The 19054-nt window shown below is 32.4% G+C and overlaps 1 protein-coding gene across 3 annotated transcripts in view; it reads left to right on the forward strand.

Moving 5' to 3' along the window:
• The first annotated feature begins 1802 nt into the window (after positions 1-1802).
• The window catches only part of LOC114346985 (protein pangolin, isoforms A/H/I/S-like), a 218491-nt gene continuing 201239 nt past the window's right edge, over positions 1803-19054 (forward strand). For 2 of the 3 annotated variants that reach the window (XM_050661183.1, XM_050661184.1), the window contains exon 1: positions 1803-2018. In XM_050661183.1, the coding sequence (XP_050517140.1) occupies positions 1811-2018 (208 nt within the window). In that variant the 5' untranslated portion in view covers positions 1803-1810. The remainder of the gene's footprint in view (positions 2019-19054) is intronic. The other variant, XM_028297732.2, reaches the window with a different exon arrangement.

The following is a 19054-nucleotide window of genomic DNA, read 5'->3' on the forward strand; positions in this document are numbered from 1 at the left end:
CTTTTTTGTACGTTCCAATCAAATTATTATTGTGGTACCCTTAGTTAAACACAATGTTTTTAAAACTTTTTTGCCTCTTAATATTTTTTCGATAAACCAGTTTTAATCGAGATGCGGCTTCTTTTTTAATATGTTTACATAAAAAATTTATAGGGGTTCTGTGCCTTTAAACCCCCCAAATGTTTGTGTACGTTCCAATTAAACTATTATTGCGGTACCATTAGTTAAACAGGATGTTTTTAAAACTTTTTTGCCTCTTAGTATTTTTCCGATGAGGCACCTTTTATCGAGATGTGGCTTATTTTCTAATATGGTTCAAAATATACCTCAAACTGTAATTTATAAAAAAAAATTCATATTATTACCAGGTCTCTGCAATCGTACATAACAGTATACAAATATGTGGTGGATTTGACAAATATTCAAAATATCTCGATAAAAACTAGCTTTTCCAAAAAGTACTAAGAGGCAAAACATTGTCTTTAACTAATGGTACCACAACAATAATTTAATTGGAACGTATAAAAAAGTTTGGGGGGGGGTTTAAGGGAACAAAACCCCATAAAATTTTTATGGGGTGCACAAATTTAACTATAATTTATTTTTAAAATGTTCCTGTCATAAGAATGCCACGTGTCCATTTTCATTAAAAAATCTCTCTAATAGTTTTCGACATATCGGAAAAAATCGATTTTTATCTTGTAACTTCAAAGGGTTGTAACTTGTTTTGTATGCTCATTTGGACTAAAGTAAGTTAGGTTCAATCGAACTATTTTTGGTCCCGGTATATGTCATTTAATTTATGAGCTGTATTTTTGTTACACCCTGTATTTCCCGACTAACAACAATGATTATCAAATTTTACCATAACAATTTATAACGCCCAATCTTTGTTGGGAATAAATAGAATTGGTATACATACATCGTGGCGTCAGATAGACAATTCTGGAACCCAAGTTCTTGATCTTTTTGTCCGGCAGTATGGCCTGCAAATTAATCTCCATTTGAGTCTGGAACTCTGTAGTGTAGATGATTGTTGTAATCACTAGATGACTGCAATTTTTAAGCGAGTTTGGATGTTGTCCCTGTCTTCATCGCAAAGTGCTTCTTATTGTGGGAAATGCACTCTGTTGAATTTAACATTCTTATGTTTTAAATGTATGAATTTATTTTCGTAACTGATGTGTAGCAGTGTAGCATACATCACTAAGTATAAACAAAGTTGGTTTCTGGACGACTTATGCAGGTAACTTATGAACGAACGGGGGTTGAAAGACTGCGAAAAACATTATAATTTTTGGGTTTCATCTGAATGAGTTGCAAACAAGTGGTATGTGATAGGAAAATATCAAAATTGATTGGGATACATGATCTCCTTTTAATATTTTTTGTAACAGTGTTACGCCAAGCTCTTGCTACGTCCCTTAACATACTACGCGTTTGATCAACGATTAGAGCTACAAGCTACATGTGTTCAACGTTGCCTAGCTAGAGAATTCCACTTGGTTCTGGAAGCGTTTAGAAGAGTGAGGAAAAATATATATAAAGGCGATTATAATTTAAGGATTTAGTCTTAAATATAAATTTGTACGATCAATAAATGTTATAAATTAATCGTGTTTTTTTGTTAATATTAAAAGACTTTAAATAAATTAAAATAAACACTACAACATAATATGTACATATATAAGAATATATCAAGCTTCGTTCCAATTTGTATAGTTTATTATGTTATAAATGTTCTAAATAACTATTTTTATTTTTGTTGAGCATTTTATTAATTATATTTGTTTTGTTTCAGGCCGGAAAGATGGGACTCGGTCCAACAGGTCACATGCCTTTCTTCTGCCACAACGGAGATCCGTTATCGCAACCGCCACCCGCCCACATGGGAATCCCACCGTACCAGTTGGATAGCAAGGGGGCGGCATCCATGGGTGAGTACGGGGGCTCACCTCAGCCGCAGCCGCTTAGCCCAGCCGAATGGAGACGACTCGGGCCGCTGCTCGCCGCCACAGGTATCCAAGAGATCTCCGCCGCCCCTCGACCGTCTCGACAGAGATGGTCGGAGGCGGTGGTATATTTTAGTGGTGGAGGGCAGTAGCCTGTAGAATTTATTTTAGGGTTTTATCGAGAGATTATTATTACGGATTCAATTCGAGAAAAGGAAGATCCATAAACTACGTCGTACACAATTTTGATTATTTAATACCTAAACAACCCTTCGTCGTAAAGCGTCGTTTTCAGTCGAAGCCCCCCGTCATGTCGACGTCGCAACTGCAACTCATGGCCCCCTTTTCAGGGATTTTTTAATAAATTCAATGTTATCTTTGGATTTTTTAATTTTTTCAGTAAAAATAATTTAATTTAATAAACAGTATGAACAGATACTTGATGATTTAGCATACATGTAAATTAATAATTTTAAAAGCTTTTTTCTTTCCCCAACCATTCGCTGATGTAAATAACATTATTTTGTTGTTTTTCTCTATTTTCTACTGAGAAAGTTACTTCAGAATCTATATTTTCTACGTCGATTGATTCTAAATATTCAGATTCATCAGAATTTGTCAAAATGCATAAAGCTGCAAGTTCTCCTTATATAGTAATTTTTATTGGGCGAACTTATAATCCCCCTCCTGGATTCCCCCCTACACTATACCATTGTCATAGGTAAAGACCCCTCCCTCTTCCGTACTACGTAGTTTATGGATGTTCTCAAAATAATGAAATTATAATTTAAGTCATCACGATATTATGATACTATGAAATTACTCTTTTGCATGAATCTATAATAATAATAATAGTTTTTTTTATCGATATTATTTAATATTTTGGTCGCCATACATTTGCGCCGTCTTTGCATTAACCCTTATTTAACCGGTAACTCTAATGTGATAAATATTTTCAAAAACATGTTTTGGGCAATAAATTATTGAAATTAAAACAAAAATGAAAAAATTATAATTTTTTTATGTAGAAAATCGATTAGATGCTCTCTAGATTAAATAATCATATGGAGCTAGATCTCACGATGTTGGAGGTCACTTAACAATATTAAAATAAATATAAAAATAATTGTTCTTATATTATTCTTGTTAAGAATTAGGAATATAAGAATAAGAATTCATAAAATACAATAGAAACATTTCACATGCCAAACTCCATATTACTTATGACGATGATTTTTCGACTCTAGCTCTTAGACTAGACCGACAAAACTGGAAGAAGTTAGGGGAGACCTATGTTGAACTTTGGAAGCAGAAGGATGGATGATGATGAGGTACCTGCTAAGCGATTATGGGGAAAATCCATTACTGATGTCCACTTTAGAAAAATATTCAAAATGCCTAATCTGTTCGCAGGCATGTATCTTATCTACGTACTGAGTCTATGTCATATATAAAATTTCAAGAGGTCAAAAGTCCCGCTGTTTTGTAGGATTGTTGTTTGTTCTAGGATGTTCTTCAAGCATGCTTATAATACAACAAGCCGCAAGTGGACATTTTTAGCTCATTTGATGAAAGTGTCCAAAATTTTTAGTTACCTATTTCTTTTATGATTACACGGCGGCTTTTACTACAGATCCTACCCTCTAACGCAACAATTACAAAAACGCTTAAATTCTACAAACATTTATTCAAGGAAAGTGCACCCACTTTACGTTCCTGAACCGGGAACCGATCATATTTACATCAGTAATTGACAGTCGACATTCAACGAAACTCTCCCCCCGTAGATAGTCGACAATTAAAATGCAAAAACAGAACGAAACGAATAAAGTAACAACACGTGAAAGAGTAGAGTGCAGATATGAAAAAGAGAAACAATAATAGCGACGCGGAAATGTGACATAACCGTCCGGTGGGAGATTTGTGATAAGTAGATCCAATAAATTCATAAAATATTAGTAAATACGGCTCAGGTTTAGATCTTGATTGAAAGATCAGTAAACATAATAGATTAACGGTATATTACATACATTTTCTTCTTTGCAATTCTTCTTTTTCTAAGCAGATCCAAAACCGGATTCGTAGAGTTAGAAACTCTTTGGCTGACCTTTTAAAATAGATATATGTTCAACAAATACATTTAAGGAAATAAATTTTTTTTGTTCTGCTTTCGGTATTATATTAGGTTCCCACAACGTTGGCAATTACACTAGCCAGTTGTTCATGGTCTTCAGATAATCGGAATATTTGTTAGGCACTGCGTATTTCTGTCCAATTGCCAATATTCTTGAGCCATGACATCTGTTTCCTTTCACTTCCTCCGCAGTTCTCGATTTTACCTTTCATGATAAGATGAAGGATTCTGTACAGGTCTCATCAAAGAACATGCGTAAGTGTCAAATTTTTCGTATTTTAATAGCTCTATTTAACACATCTCAATCGCCTCTAGGCGACTGATTGTATTAGCCTTAGCGTTCAGGTATCTGTGCCATGTAACAACAATGACCACATTTGATCATTCTTTGGCGTAATTTTGGATTTAGTTGGTCTATAGTGTAGCATCCCAGATATTTAAGGTTAGTAACTATCTCATTACAAAGGATTACATATAATTCATTATATCTGTGTCGCTGTTTGGAATTCAGGAAAATGGCCATCTGATTGGTGTACCTCAATTTATATCCCACTACACAAAAAAGGAACTACTACCAGATGTGAAAACTACCACACACTGTCACTAATAACACATGCTAGTAAAATCGTGTGTTGCATATCATCAAAAACAGATTAAAAACCTATCTACATTACCAAATACCTCAGGAACAAGCGGGGTTCAGGGGGCAAATCCTGAACCTGAGACAAGTTATTGAAAAGTCTAGAGAATTTCAAGTACCTATGATTATATGCTTCGTTGACTACCAAAAGGCATTTGATTGTGTAAGCTGGATAAATCTGTGGTCAATTTTAATAGAAATGCACGCACCAATGCACCTGGTGACACTTATTAAAAATCTGTACCAGTCCAATATAGCGACAGTACGACTAAATCAAAAGTTCTCAAACCAATTCAAGACCAAGAGAGGTGTTAGACAAGGATGCGTGTTGTCACTTGACTTATTTAACATTTATGGTGATCATGCCATGAGGATGGTTTTAGAAGGATGGGACGGTGGAGTAACAGTAGCTGGTAGGAAAATCTCCAATTTAAGATTTGCTGATGACACTACACTTATAGCAGCAAATGAGCAAGAAATGTTTGATCTCCTGCGAAAAGTTGAGTACGAAAGGAATAAAGTTGGTCTGAAAATCAATAAATCTAAGACAAAAATAATGGTGGTCGACAGATTCGACACTATTCAACTGACTAACATGTTAGGAATACCAGATAGTAAACACCTTTGTCTATCTCGGGTCTAGTATAACTAACGATGGTAACTGTTAAGCAGAAGTTCGGAGACGTATTGGTATGGCAAAAAATGCGATAAGCGCCTAACTAAAGTTTGTCAAGGCAGATATATCTCTCAAAATTCAAGATGAGACTGGTGAATGCCCTTGTATTCTCAATATTTCTATATGGAGTAGAGACTTGGACTCTTCGCGCATGCGAGCGCCAAAAAATTGATGCCTTTGAGATGTGGTGCAGGAGAAGAATGCTGCACATACCTTGGACAGCTCATAGGACAAACGTTTCCATTCTAAACCAATTCAAGATTAAAAAAAGGCTGTCCAAAATATGTCTGCAACGAATACTGCAAGTCATTGGTCACGTGGTTCGCAGAGGTGACGGCAGTTTGGAGAGATTAATTGTTTCTGGAAACGTTCCGGGGCCAAGATCAAGAGGACGATCACCAACTAGATGGTCCGACCAAATAAATAATTCAGCTGGAAACTCATTCTGCGAAGCTCTTAGAGCAGCTGAAGATAGAGACCAATGGACAAACATTGTTAGGTATATTGGAAGAAATCACGATCCTCAGTAATGGGGAAACGACAGAGAGTAATTATTATACCTATTAAAAATAAATGAGACAAGTAATTATGCAAAAACCAATAACGAACTCGAGGTTAAGCCAAACAATATAGATTACAACAAAAGAAAAAAAATCAAATTATATGAAATATATTTTGTCTTCTGTGTGTTGTTGGAATATTGACTGCGACTGAAATATCTGGAAAATAAGGAATTCTGCCAACAAATGAAAAGGGAAATCGAGTTTTCGAAAGAAATAGATTGGAAAACAAAGCAAGAAGAGAAAGATAAATGTATACGTACTGATATGGTAGTTGATATAGGACATAGGGGATAGAATAAATAGGGTAAGGAAAGGTATGTTGGTGATAAAAATGAAAAATACTAATAATATAGGATTTGACAACTAAGCAAGAAATAAGTTTTGCTTTATTATGTTACTTATTATTTGAAGTAAATGTTTAGAAGATTTAATGTAACAAAAAATGATTAATAATGATAGTAAATGTCAAATTGATATACAAACTTATGTCAGGTAAGTTGGTGACACGGTAAGGTATATTGGTGATAGTGGTTAGAAAATTTGGTGAAACAACCGCAATTTAAGGAATTTAACTTACCTTGGCTAAATCACGAATTCAATGCAGTTTTTTTTATTGATAATTAGTTTATTGAATGGTTTTATAAAGTTTTATAAAGAAAACAACAATTATTCCAATGACTATGTAACCAAATATGTAACCGTCTATATCATTCAATAAGAAATGACACCACTGTTGCACAACGGTCAAAACAGCCTGTTTAGTAAACGCGGGTTCGCACATTGCTAAATCGTAATATATGTTTGTCCTGCTTACACTCATAACAACTTCCTAGCGCTGTGTCATGAATGTGCTTGCATAGGCCACTGTGTGGTAATCTGATTAAAAATTATCACCAAATTACTTGTATCCAGGGCCGCCGAGAGGGATGAGCGGGCCCCGGTAAAAAGTGAAGGGCGGGCCCCCGGCAAAAAGTGAAGAACGAAAAAATTGTTTAATTTTTATAGAAATAAAATTATTAATAATAATAAACATAAATGTAAATTTGATTAAATTTTGATTATATTTATAATAGTGAAAATATTTATAATACAGCAGGTGCTTTTCGAATTTTCTAATTGGCAAAAAAAATTGATTGATTTTGCCAAATCATTCTCAATTCACAAACTTGATAGGCAGCTAACCGATCCTGTTTCATTGTAGCTATCATTGCGTCATAGCATTTTTTATGCGAAAAAGAAAACTAAAAGATCTTTCTGCTTCTGCGACTGTCACCGGTAATGTGCAAAATATTCTTAACACAATACCGATTCAAATTGAGATGTTTAATTTTATTAAGCAAATCTATTGGAGAAAATTGAGATTCACCAATATTATCCTTTACATATGTATATCGCTTTCAAATGAAAAATTTCTTCTATCAATTCTTCACTGATGTCTTCTTTATGAAACTCGCGCAATATATATTATATCAATTTTTTTCTTAATACTGTCGTCATCTTTATCTCGGAATATCCATAAAATATTAAATAGCGAATGAATTTTATTTTCCGCGTTAAATCTTCTAGTTATTGCTTATTATATGTATGACGATATTAAAAAATATTTCCCAGCGAAATATTGCGTCGGGCTCAAAATTTTTAGTCGCATCTAACTAGGCCCAGGCAAATTATCAAAAAGTCTCATAGGCTTTTTGCCCCGTTTTTCTTTATTTGATGTAAATTCTGGATTTATTCCATAATTGCTGGTAATTAATTCAGATTCTTCTGATTTTTTGTAAATATTCTAGAAGCCCTGATATATTTTTAATCTCCATACCATATTTTTATCTGACTGCACTGTAGTATTTGACTCCTGTGATTTATTGCTGTTAAAATTTTAAACAAAATCGATTAAAGGTCATAATATTAAATATAGTTGAGCATTATCTAATTAAACGCATTATGGACATAAAGTGAAGAGCAAAAAAACGGGAAAAATAACGTCTTTGGTCTGGTCGACGCCGGGCCCCTTATCGCCGGGCCCCGGTAAAATGTACCGGCTGTACCGCCCTCTCGGCGGCCCTGCTTGTATCATCAATATACCTTTCCTTACCCTATATAAAGAAATTTTTAATGGGAATAAATCGTAATTTCATTTGTAACACGTTATATTTGACGAGATTTTTGGAAAATTACTTATAGAGTACGATTTAAGTGTTAAGCTACACACAAAAGCAATACCGAAATATTAGTTTAGAAGAGACGTTTTATGTGGTACATTTACGTGAGAACAAAAGTATAGTTTTTTTATACTATTTCGTCGAGGAGAATATTCCCAATGGACTTCTCCGGCGCCGGCACTGCGAGCGGCGCGGCGTCGAGAAGAGAGAGGCAGAAGACAAAATTAGATTCTGGAAGTTCAAAGGATCTGGGTTCCGAGTGTCGAATTATGAAAACACCTCCGACTCCACGAGCCCTTTGAGAAGGAGCGAGATATGCAAACGACCAAGGATAATTAGGATAATGGCAGCCACTTCAATACCTGCTATGACCTGATGCCACCGCCTCTTCACGAAGGATTAGAGCTTCTGCTGATGATTCTTTTTGTTTTTTTATTCTTATTGTAGCATAATTTGTGTTTAAAAAGTTTTTTAGTCGAAAGCGATACCTGTTGCTCGGATTCGGCTGTTATTCCTAACCGCAGAAGTTTCACAAGTTCAGGTTTATTATACTTCGTTTATGAAGAATTTAGCAAAAATATTAAGAGTTGGTCGAGATGGTTAATTTACGTTTTGTAGTATTAGAGTAATTACTTACAAATACTAAAAATCCTAAAGTAAAAGTACCGAAATACTATATTTAATTATACAGTATGTCCCTGTAAGTTGTATCCACATGGAAAACTTTTTTATTATTAATTTTACGAAAAAATTTATTCTTCATAAAAAGCTCTGCATGGTCCAAAATAAAAGATTCAATCATGAGATATTAAATTTTGTGAATATTATACGAGATATGTCAAAAAGTTTGAATTTCACTCAAGAGTAAAGTAGCTTTATTTTTCACAATATTGAAAATTACTATTATGAAAAGTTGTTTGGAATTAAAAACTATATTCTAATATGCAAATTACATCCTTGTAATTGAAATTTTTTTTTTAATTATGGATAACATATCTTTAATTTCTGTTATTTCAATTCTGATAACTCTTTTATTATTAATTTTTCGAAAAAAAGTGATTCTTAATGAAAAGTTCTGCATGGTCTAAAACCTAAAATACAAACATCTTATATCAAATTTTATCAATTTTATACGAGGTATGTCAAAAAAGATAAATTTAGATCAAAAGTAAAGGACCTTTATAGTTCAGAATATTTCAATTAGAAGAATATAATTACATACTGAAACATAGTTTTTAATTCTAAATAACTTTTCATGATAACAATTTTCGATATTGTGAAAAATAAAGGCATTTTACTCTGGTGCGAAATTCACATTTTTTGACATACCTCGTATAAAATTGATAAAATTTGACATAAGATGGTTGTATTTTAGGTTTTAGACAATGCAGAACGTTTTATTAAGAATCACTTATTATCGTAAAATTAATAATAAAAGAGTTATCAGAATTGAAATAACTGAAAATAATGTTAGTTATCCATAATTATTAAAAAAAAATTCAATTAGAAGGATGTAATTGCATATTAGAATATAGTTTTTAATTCCAAACAACTTTTCATAATAGCAATTTTCAATATTGTGAAAAATAAAGCTACTTTACTCTTGAGTGAAATTCAAACTTTTTGACACACCTTATACAGGGTGTTTCATTGGGAAACGGAAATACTTTAATGGTGAATAGAGGTCACCGAGCCGGTTACATTCACTACATTTTTTGCCCTACCGACTTTTATACCCGAGTACAGGGTGTTTTATCGATTTTGCCCATTTCTTTCCTAAGCCATAACTTTAGAACCACCCCGTATATTTTTTTGATATTTGGTACACATATGTCTCATTCAGAACCCAAACGACCGACATACTAACCATAAGAAAAATCCAGGTCCGGATTAACAAAAAATTATAAAGTAATTGTGACCTTAAAACAACACCCTGCTTTCAATACACTTTCAAAATTGATGTAATTAAATCAACGGCGAAAAAATTAAAATGAACCTTTAATCACAGTTTTTTATGCTCTTTTAAAATGCGCTGACAAATTTTCAAAATTTCAATATACAGGGTCTTGGTTCAAGGTCACAATTACTTTATATTTTTTTGTTAATCTGGACCTGGATTTTCCTTGTCATTAGTAATTGGGTCGTTCCAATGTGGTAAATAATTATTGATTATTTTTAAAATGAGTATTTATTCATTAACTTTAATAATTTGTAACTAAAGGTTAATAATACCTGCTTTTTAATGTCAAGAGTTCTTAAAAAATTAAATATAATGTCAAAATTAAAGTCATAAAATTGTCTGGCCGAAAAATTGAAGCGAACCATTAAACTTACTTTCTTGTGCTCTTTTCAAATATGCCAACAGATTTTCAAAATTTGAATATACAGGGTGTTGTTTTAAGGTCACAATTATGTACTTTATAATTTTTTGATAATCCGGACCTGGATTTTTCTTATGGTTAGTATGTCGGTCGTTTGGGTTTTGAATGAGACATATGTGTACCAAATATCAAAAAATATACAGGGTGGTTCTTAAGTTATGGCTTAAGAAAGAAATGGGCAAAATCGATAAAACACCCTGTAACTCGGATATAAAAGTCGACAGGGCAAAAAATTTAGTATATCTAGAACCGGCTCGGTGACCTCTATTCACCGTTAAGTATTTCCGTTTCCCAATAAAACACCCTGTATAATATTCATAAAATTTGATATTTGATGGTTGAATCTTAGGTTTTGGATCATGCAGAGCTTTTTATGAAGAATAACTTTTTTCGTAAAATTAATAATAAAAAAGTTTTCCATATGGATACAACTTACAGGGACATACTGTATATTAAACATAATGCAATAATTATTTTTGTTCTCCTTTGAAAACTAGGGCCCACAATTCATATACAATGCGTGTCGTATTCCATAACACTTTGTGCTAACCCTGCAGTATCAGTAGTCTTGTACACCACATACTTGACACAGCAACGCTATAATGTGTCATATTTGGTTGATATAAAAGATGGACATACCAGACTCGGCACACTTAATAATAGACTCGATACCAGTAATCTGAGTTACGGAACATCCCCATGAGGGTGTCAAGTAAATCGCGGTACATCATCAATTAAGTACAGAGGTGTAACCTGGATGATGCTAAGTGGGGGGTTACAACTACTCGATGGTATCTGGGGGGTATGGAATAGTAATGGTGTTAAGCGTATAGAGCTCAAAGTACATCCAAATGGGGGGAGAGTTATAACCCCCCAAACTCCACCCTGGTTTCGTTGTTACCAATAGAGATGTAATAATAAAGTGTATGTGTATACTGACACTCCACACCGGCTATCCCACTTAAGAGGACCAGAACCATCATACAACATTTATACGTGCAATATACATAATTGGGCTAAATATATCTTCTAGTGTGTTCCTTTACGTACTGGTGGATGTTTTACTGACTTTTTTGGTCAATCAAGGTTTGGTCCTTCTTTTTTATTTGTAAGTCCATTGTAATGTGTAGTTTTCTATATTATGAGTTATAGGTAGTGTGACCAACTAGCCCGAAAAATCCGGGACATGGCCCGAATTACGAAGTCGTGTCCCGGCGTCCCGCGCAAGGCTTCCGGGTCATCCGAATTTTCAACGTTTTGGTAAAATTCTATTTTGAAATTTTGAATATTATTCTTCTAAGAATTCATATCAAATTATTGAATTGGTGGGACGAAAAAAAGTCGACAACTTCTAGAGCGTAATACTAATACGACATCCAAAACGCATGCATTTTATATCGTGATATTATCTTCTTCTTCTTCAAGTGCCATCTCCGCGACGGAGGTTATAATCATCATGATAGCTATTCGAACTTTAGAGACGGCTGCTCTGAGAATTTCATTTGATGTACATCCGTACCATTCTCTCAGGTTGAATACTTCTTTTCCTTGAATCTTTCCTGCATATTGAGTTGACGCAAGTTGTATCTCTCTCCGCGTGTAATAATATGTCCGAGATATTCCAATTTTCTGGTTTTGATTGTATTTAAACTTCCATTTCTTTATTCATATTTCTCAGAACTTCTTTGTTTGTTGACGTGTTCTGTCACATGATATTTTCAGACTTCTTCTATACACCCACATCTCGAATGATTCCAGTTTTTTCATTGATGCCGTATTCAAGCTTAAAGCTTCCATTCCGTAAAACAAAGTCGAGAAAAGGTAGCACCTAGCCAATTAGCTCTAGCCTTTTCTATTCTAATTTTAATTTCCTGGAAGTAATGATTTGTGGAGTTGATTATTGTTCCAAGATATGTATATTGGTCTACTCGTTCAACATTAGTTCCGTTCATGAGGAGATTTTCGTTATTTCTTTGTATTTTAGATATGCTTATAAATTTTGTCTTCTTGATGTTTATTGTTAGACCGTATTCTTGGAAAAAAAACCGTCCGTGGTATTATAGTTCTACCAAAACCAAAACTGTGGACAAACCAATTGTAGCATAATCCCATCAAAAATATTATTGTCAACATAGAAATGTTAAATAATAATCAATAAAATGATGGTATTAAAGTTCTATGTTTATTTAAAAAAAATGGCCCGATTTTCATGGCAAAGTCCCGGATTTCAGGTATTTTTTTCTTCCTTGTCCCGAATTCGATTGAATTGAAGTTGGTCACACTAGTTATAGGCGACTTAATAACCATACGTCCTTATAATTGGACATCTTGGAGAATTCCAGAGGTTGGAAAGTATTCAGTTGAAGTAACGATTTCAGTTTCATACACAAAGATCTGTCTTGCATATAACTTTTCAGCCAGTAAAGAAGTTGGTCAGACACACCAAAAAATTCTAGTTTATGCAATATTTTTCTATGATCTACCCCGTCAAATTCTTTAGATATGTCAGAATAAATGGCACCCACCTGAGAACTGTTTTCCAATTCATTTATAATGCAATCAGTGTAAATTAGTAGATGGATAGAATTTGAACGACCAGGTAGGACACCGTGTTGACCAGTATGAATCTCATTCTTCCGATAAGCTGCCAAAAAATCAGTCACCAAAGCCTCGAACATTTTAGGAATAGCAGAAAAAATTGTAGTTGAACGATAATCAAAAATCAATGATTTATCACCAGATTTGGGTACGGTATTGAAAAAATTGGTCCGAGATTGATTAAAAATAAGCCACAGAGGTATACATAAAGAAAATAATACTAATAATACTAAAAATAATAATAATAAACATAAAGAAAATACAATAAAGAAAATGTACAATTCGTTAGAAGTTAGATATTCTATCTAGACAAGGACACTGTAAGCATGTTACAATGTTAGTTATACACATTTTAATAGTTAAGGAGTGAATATGGCTGTGATTGATATCAGGTCTATGGACTTCACTCTTCTAGGCAGGAAAATGAAGGATTGTGGACATTGCTAAATCAATTGGTAAAGAGTAAAGACATTAACAATTGACTATAGTCCTGTAAAAATATGACTGACTACATTTGGATGTTGAGAGGTGACTCTTGCAGAAATTGCTTAAAAATAACTCATATAATAATAATTATAATAATATCTTCCCACTCAAAAAGGTCCGGAACATTGTTTAAATAAACAAGATGTCAAAAAATGTTGCACAGGCATAAAAGTTGCGTAATTATATTTCTCACAAGATAGTATTAGTTAAAAATTTTAAAAATTGTCACCCTTGTTGCAAAATAGAAATGATTGCGAAAAAACCATAAAAAACAAGTATGTATTCGCATTTTACTTTTTTCAACCATTTATGCTACACTAAAGATCCGACAACAAAAGTATAAACTATAGGTGAATTTTTCTTGCGCCAAAATATTTGTCATTTGATGCTCTTTCTATGTACAAACTTTCATAATGTTTGAAAATCACAAACACGTTAAAAACTTAATAAACATATTCCGGATCAGTAAAAAATACTAATTGTTGAGCTATGAAAAAAAAAATAAAATAAAATCTAACTTTCAAAATAGAAAATTAAAAAAAATTACATTATCTTGGGTTCTAGTGAAGCGATTTTTATCATTTTTTTAAACCGATGTAACTCGTAGCGAAAATCACAAATAACGTATTGATAAATTTTAATTTTTACTACATTTCGATATAAATAAATAAATTTGTTTATTGCAAAATAATAAAAACACATAAGTACTCTGTCCTTTGAAATAGCAATATTTTCTTTAGCAAAAACTTTCTTTGTTCACTTTGTTGATATTTTAACTTAAAGAATAACAGTTTATTTTTTAAACATATGCAATTGTTTAAACAAATTAAAAAAACGAAAATTAAAGTACAAATTTTTTTTCCTTTATAAATGAAAATAACAATATAGTAATATTAACAATTATTAACAACAACACATTTGTTTGTCCACAGCCGCAATATTCGATAATTTTTGACAGGTCATTGGAATTTTCAGTCCTGCAAAATTTTGAAAAATTGCATTTTTTTGCTAAAGCTGCATTGCAAAATCTGTTGAACCGATCTTAATGAAATTTACAGTATTATTTTATTATATCATAATACTTTATCTGGATGAATAATATGAAGGTCCTAAGTGAAGAGTGAAGCATAAATGGTTGAAAGAAGTAAAATGCGAATACTTGTTTTTATGGTTTTTTTTCGCAATTATTGCTATTTTGCAACAAGGATGACAATTTTTAAAATTTTTAACCAATTCTATCTTGTAGGAAATTTAATTACGCAACTTTTATGTTAGTGCAACTTTTCTTGGAAATCAATACTTTTAAAGTTATAATCCAAAAACGAAGAAAAAAGTAGATATTTTTATTCATTTTTTTCAATTTTGATTATTTAAACAATGTTCCGGACCTTTTTGACTGGGAGGATAACTCAATTATTATTATTTGAGTTATTTTCAAGCAATTTCTGCAAAAAAATCATGAGTCACTTCTCAACGTCCATCTCAAAACAGATAGGTCTGGATCCCGCGTATGAAAAAAAAGTTGATTAATAGCAAGCTGAAAATTTGTTAATGGCTTAAGGGTATCTACTCGGATAAACTTTGATATATGGGAACACTGGAACAAGGGCAGTTTTAATTGTGGAACAGGTTAAAAATTTTGAACGGTCAGATCACGAAAACGGCACATTTAATTTGTCCGACAGAACAGACTTAAACTCTCCGAACAGAGATTAAACTCTCATGCAAAAATCAGACTGCTATTTATCACCTGTCATAATTCCTGTCATTTGACATATTCTACATGTTCCACTCATTAAAACGCCCATTTGGTGATAAATAGCAGTCTGATTTTTGCATGAGAGTTTAATCTCTGTTCGGAGAGTTTAAGTCTGTTCTGTCGGACAAAATAAATGTGCCGTTTTCGTGATCTGGCCGTTCCAAATTTTTAACCTGTTCCACAATTAAAACTGCCCCTGTTCCAGTTTTCCCATATATCAAAGTTTATCCGACTAGACACCCTTAAGCTATTAACAAATTTTCAGCTTGCTATTAATCAATTTTTTTTTCATACGCGGGATCCAGACCTAAGATGCGCCCTGGACACCTCAAAAACAGAATCATTCAAATTCATGCAAGTTGGAATATCAAAATTATTTCTCTTTGACAATGTCTTTGAACGTTTCTCTGATAGAAATTATAAAGAGATAAATAAATATAATAATATATTAGATAATAGATAGATAAATTGACAATATTCATTACTGAATAAATACATAGTGGCAGTTCAATAAACAATTTAATAAGATACGCGTGGTTCAGAATATTTTGAAATGCCTATCTTTGCCTATATCCATTTAATATTTCACTATTTTATCTCCTATGAAAATAATTACCTCTTGATGAGCTAGCCGAGCAAGACATGTAGGTATATCCCGGAGCTAAGAAACATATTTATGTGCAGTGACCGGACAAAAACCATTCGACATATTTCTTTCTGTCAGTGGGTAATGACTCCACGAAATCACGATGACGTATTCAAATTCCTTCGGTCTGTGAGGAGGCGTTTTTGTACGTGATGTCCCCTTGAACAATGAGGTTGGATTGATGTCGATTTTTCAGATGACAGTTCTTCACGCATCACTTCGAGCGCATTGTTTCACTGCTTTAGGAATATTGATTTATTTTTTTTTTGAGATTTTTACGGAAGTATTTGATTATTTAGAAGAAATTACTTCCAAAAATGTATAGACTAGACATAAAGATATGTCGTTAATAACAAACAAATCATCATCATTACGTTATTAGGAAGAAAATTGATTTATCTGAAACCATTTTTTTCATCTATTAAGATTAACGTTTTGGTACATATATTTTGATAATTAACTATTTTTAATGGGAAATAAGCCACAATTTTACCAAAAAATGATTTTATTAACGTTTCGAAGCCCAAATCGGGTTTCGTTGTCAAAATACAAAATACTACTAAAATAAACAAAAATGTTGTTGCTAAGTAAAAAAATTCTTTTAATAATTTATTTAATCTGACTCATTTATATTGGCAATTCAGACGTATATTATACATTTTAAAGTAGAAGACTTTAAAATGATATCGCCAATATGTATGAGTTGCGTTCCTGGGACGACTTTACTAAAAGATAGTTCATTCGATTACATGAAATCAATCGCAACTCAAGAATATTCGTCACAAAAAAATCATAGCATGTGATCTGTCTTGAAAAAGACAACCAAATGCAACGATTACAGTAAAATTCTCGCGTTAGAGATTCCATAGTAAATCACGAGGGAAATCCAGGAAAAAACCTCGTGATACTATCCCGACATCGTAAGTATTTGGTCTTACATTTAATTTACTTTCAAAAAACTAATACCAAATTCTGACTTTAATATGTTTAAATTATAAATAATATTAATAATACATAGATATATAATAAGTAATACTAAAATATAACATTTGTACTAACTCGATATGTTATTGACTTACTAATCGTGGTATTTTCTTTCTATTGACTTCCTCTTTCAGTATGGATAACCACATCCTACTGCATTCTACCGAAGAATTTGCGACACAATTGGTTTCAGTTAGCATAATTAGAGCCGCTTCTTTGATTTTTCTCTTTTTACTAACTGATTCTTTCAGGACTATACTCGAATTTTTCCACTGAACTCTATGTTCATTATCCCATGCGTGTTGACATATTTGAGATCTATCAAATTCTCTATTTTTAATATAAGACTGACTTATTTTAGTAAAGTCGTCCCAGGAACGCAACTCATAAATATTGGCGATATCATTTTAAAGTCTTCTACTTTAAAATGTATAATATACGTCTGAATTGCCAATATAAATGAGTCAGATTAAATAAATTATTAGAATTTTTTTACTTAGCAACAACATTTTTGTTTATTTTAGTAGTATTTTGTATTTTGACAACGAAACCCGATTTGGGCTTCGAAACGTTAATAAAATCATTTTTTGGTATAATTGTGGCTTATTTCCCATTAAAAATAGTTGATTATAAAAAATGCCACAAGGAAATAGCTTCAGAACAATATATTTTGATATTCACGTACTACTCCTATCTCCCGAGTCTACAATTTTTTGAATTTTAAGACAAATTTTTACCTTAGTATATACTCTTGACGTTAAACAGGATTTCAAAGACGCTCACGATTGTGTTCTGTGGGAGTCAAAATGATACTAGCACAAATTAATGATATAACTAATGAAAATAATGTAACAAAATAATTATTGACCTACCCTCGTATACCAGCTCCCGTCTCCGCACAGACAGAACACTATCGATGTTTCGAGATACGCCGATGCAGCGCCGATGACGTGCAAGCGGTCACATGGACATAGCTGGAGATCAGTGTTGCCAATCGCATTTCTCTAGATTATCCGATAATCGCTCGAAAAATATCCGATTTGTCACGAAAAGGTACGCAAGGTCAAAAATTATTCTGTTATTAAAATCAATGTTGCCAATGTTATTCTTTTAGTCCCCTTAACAACCATCAAATAACAAAATCCGTTGTTCGTACGCCAATCAGTTGATTGTAATCAATTATCATTATGATAATTACCATAATTGATTGATTAATTAATTATTAATTATCAATTAACGTAACAATTATTAAGATAATTGATTAATTAATCTAATCTTATAAGTGTAATCAATTATGTTTTCAGCAACCCAATCAAAGTTGACATTGACAGTAATTAAATATTAAATATTTGATAATGATGAGTTGATTCCATTTCTGATTAGCGTTCGAACAACCGCAACCGGCCCTTTAATCTACTATACTGGATTCTCTATTTCAAAGTTCAAAAATTTTCGTTTATAGATGAAAATCTTGTATCCTAGCTCATTATTACCTAATTCATGTATGTAAATACTATTTACTTACTATTATTATATTATTCGTATTTTGTATTATAGTAAGTGTTAAATTCTAAATAAATAAATAAATAAATATAAATATTTCATTATTTGGATCGTTATATTAATTTATTAATATAACGCTACAGCTACATTAAAAGCATAGGCGCAAAATTTCTGGTCAATGCTTTTAAAATGCATTATTTTTTCGAGTCCTGAGACAGCTATAAGTATTATTTAAAAATTTAAACGCAGAATGAAAGATTACATTAATACCGAGGGCCGAAAGTCTCTGAAGACTTCTATAATTTTTATTCTAATATGTTACAGGGGTAAAAGGAAAAGAGAATATTGAGTGTGAATTTTAATTTCAAATATCTCATTCAAAAGAAACATTTTGTTTATTCTAAGGGACTTTCAGCCTTCGATAATAATGTAATCTTTCATTCTGCGTTCAAATTTTTCAAAAATATTGATTAGTTTTCTCAAGATTCGAAAAAAATGAATAAGTTTAAAGATTATTGGTCCGAAATTTTGCGCCTACGCTCTTTTAACAACTAAAGATTTATTACAACTAAA

This window comes from Diabrotica virgifera, chromosome 9, assembly GCF_917563875.1.
Source record: "Diabrotica virgifera virgifera chromosome 9, PGI_DIABVI_V3a".
In the NCBI taxonomy this organism is placed as follows: Eukaryota; Metazoa; Arthropoda; class Insecta; order Coleoptera; family Chrysomelidae; genus Diabrotica; species Diabrotica virgifera.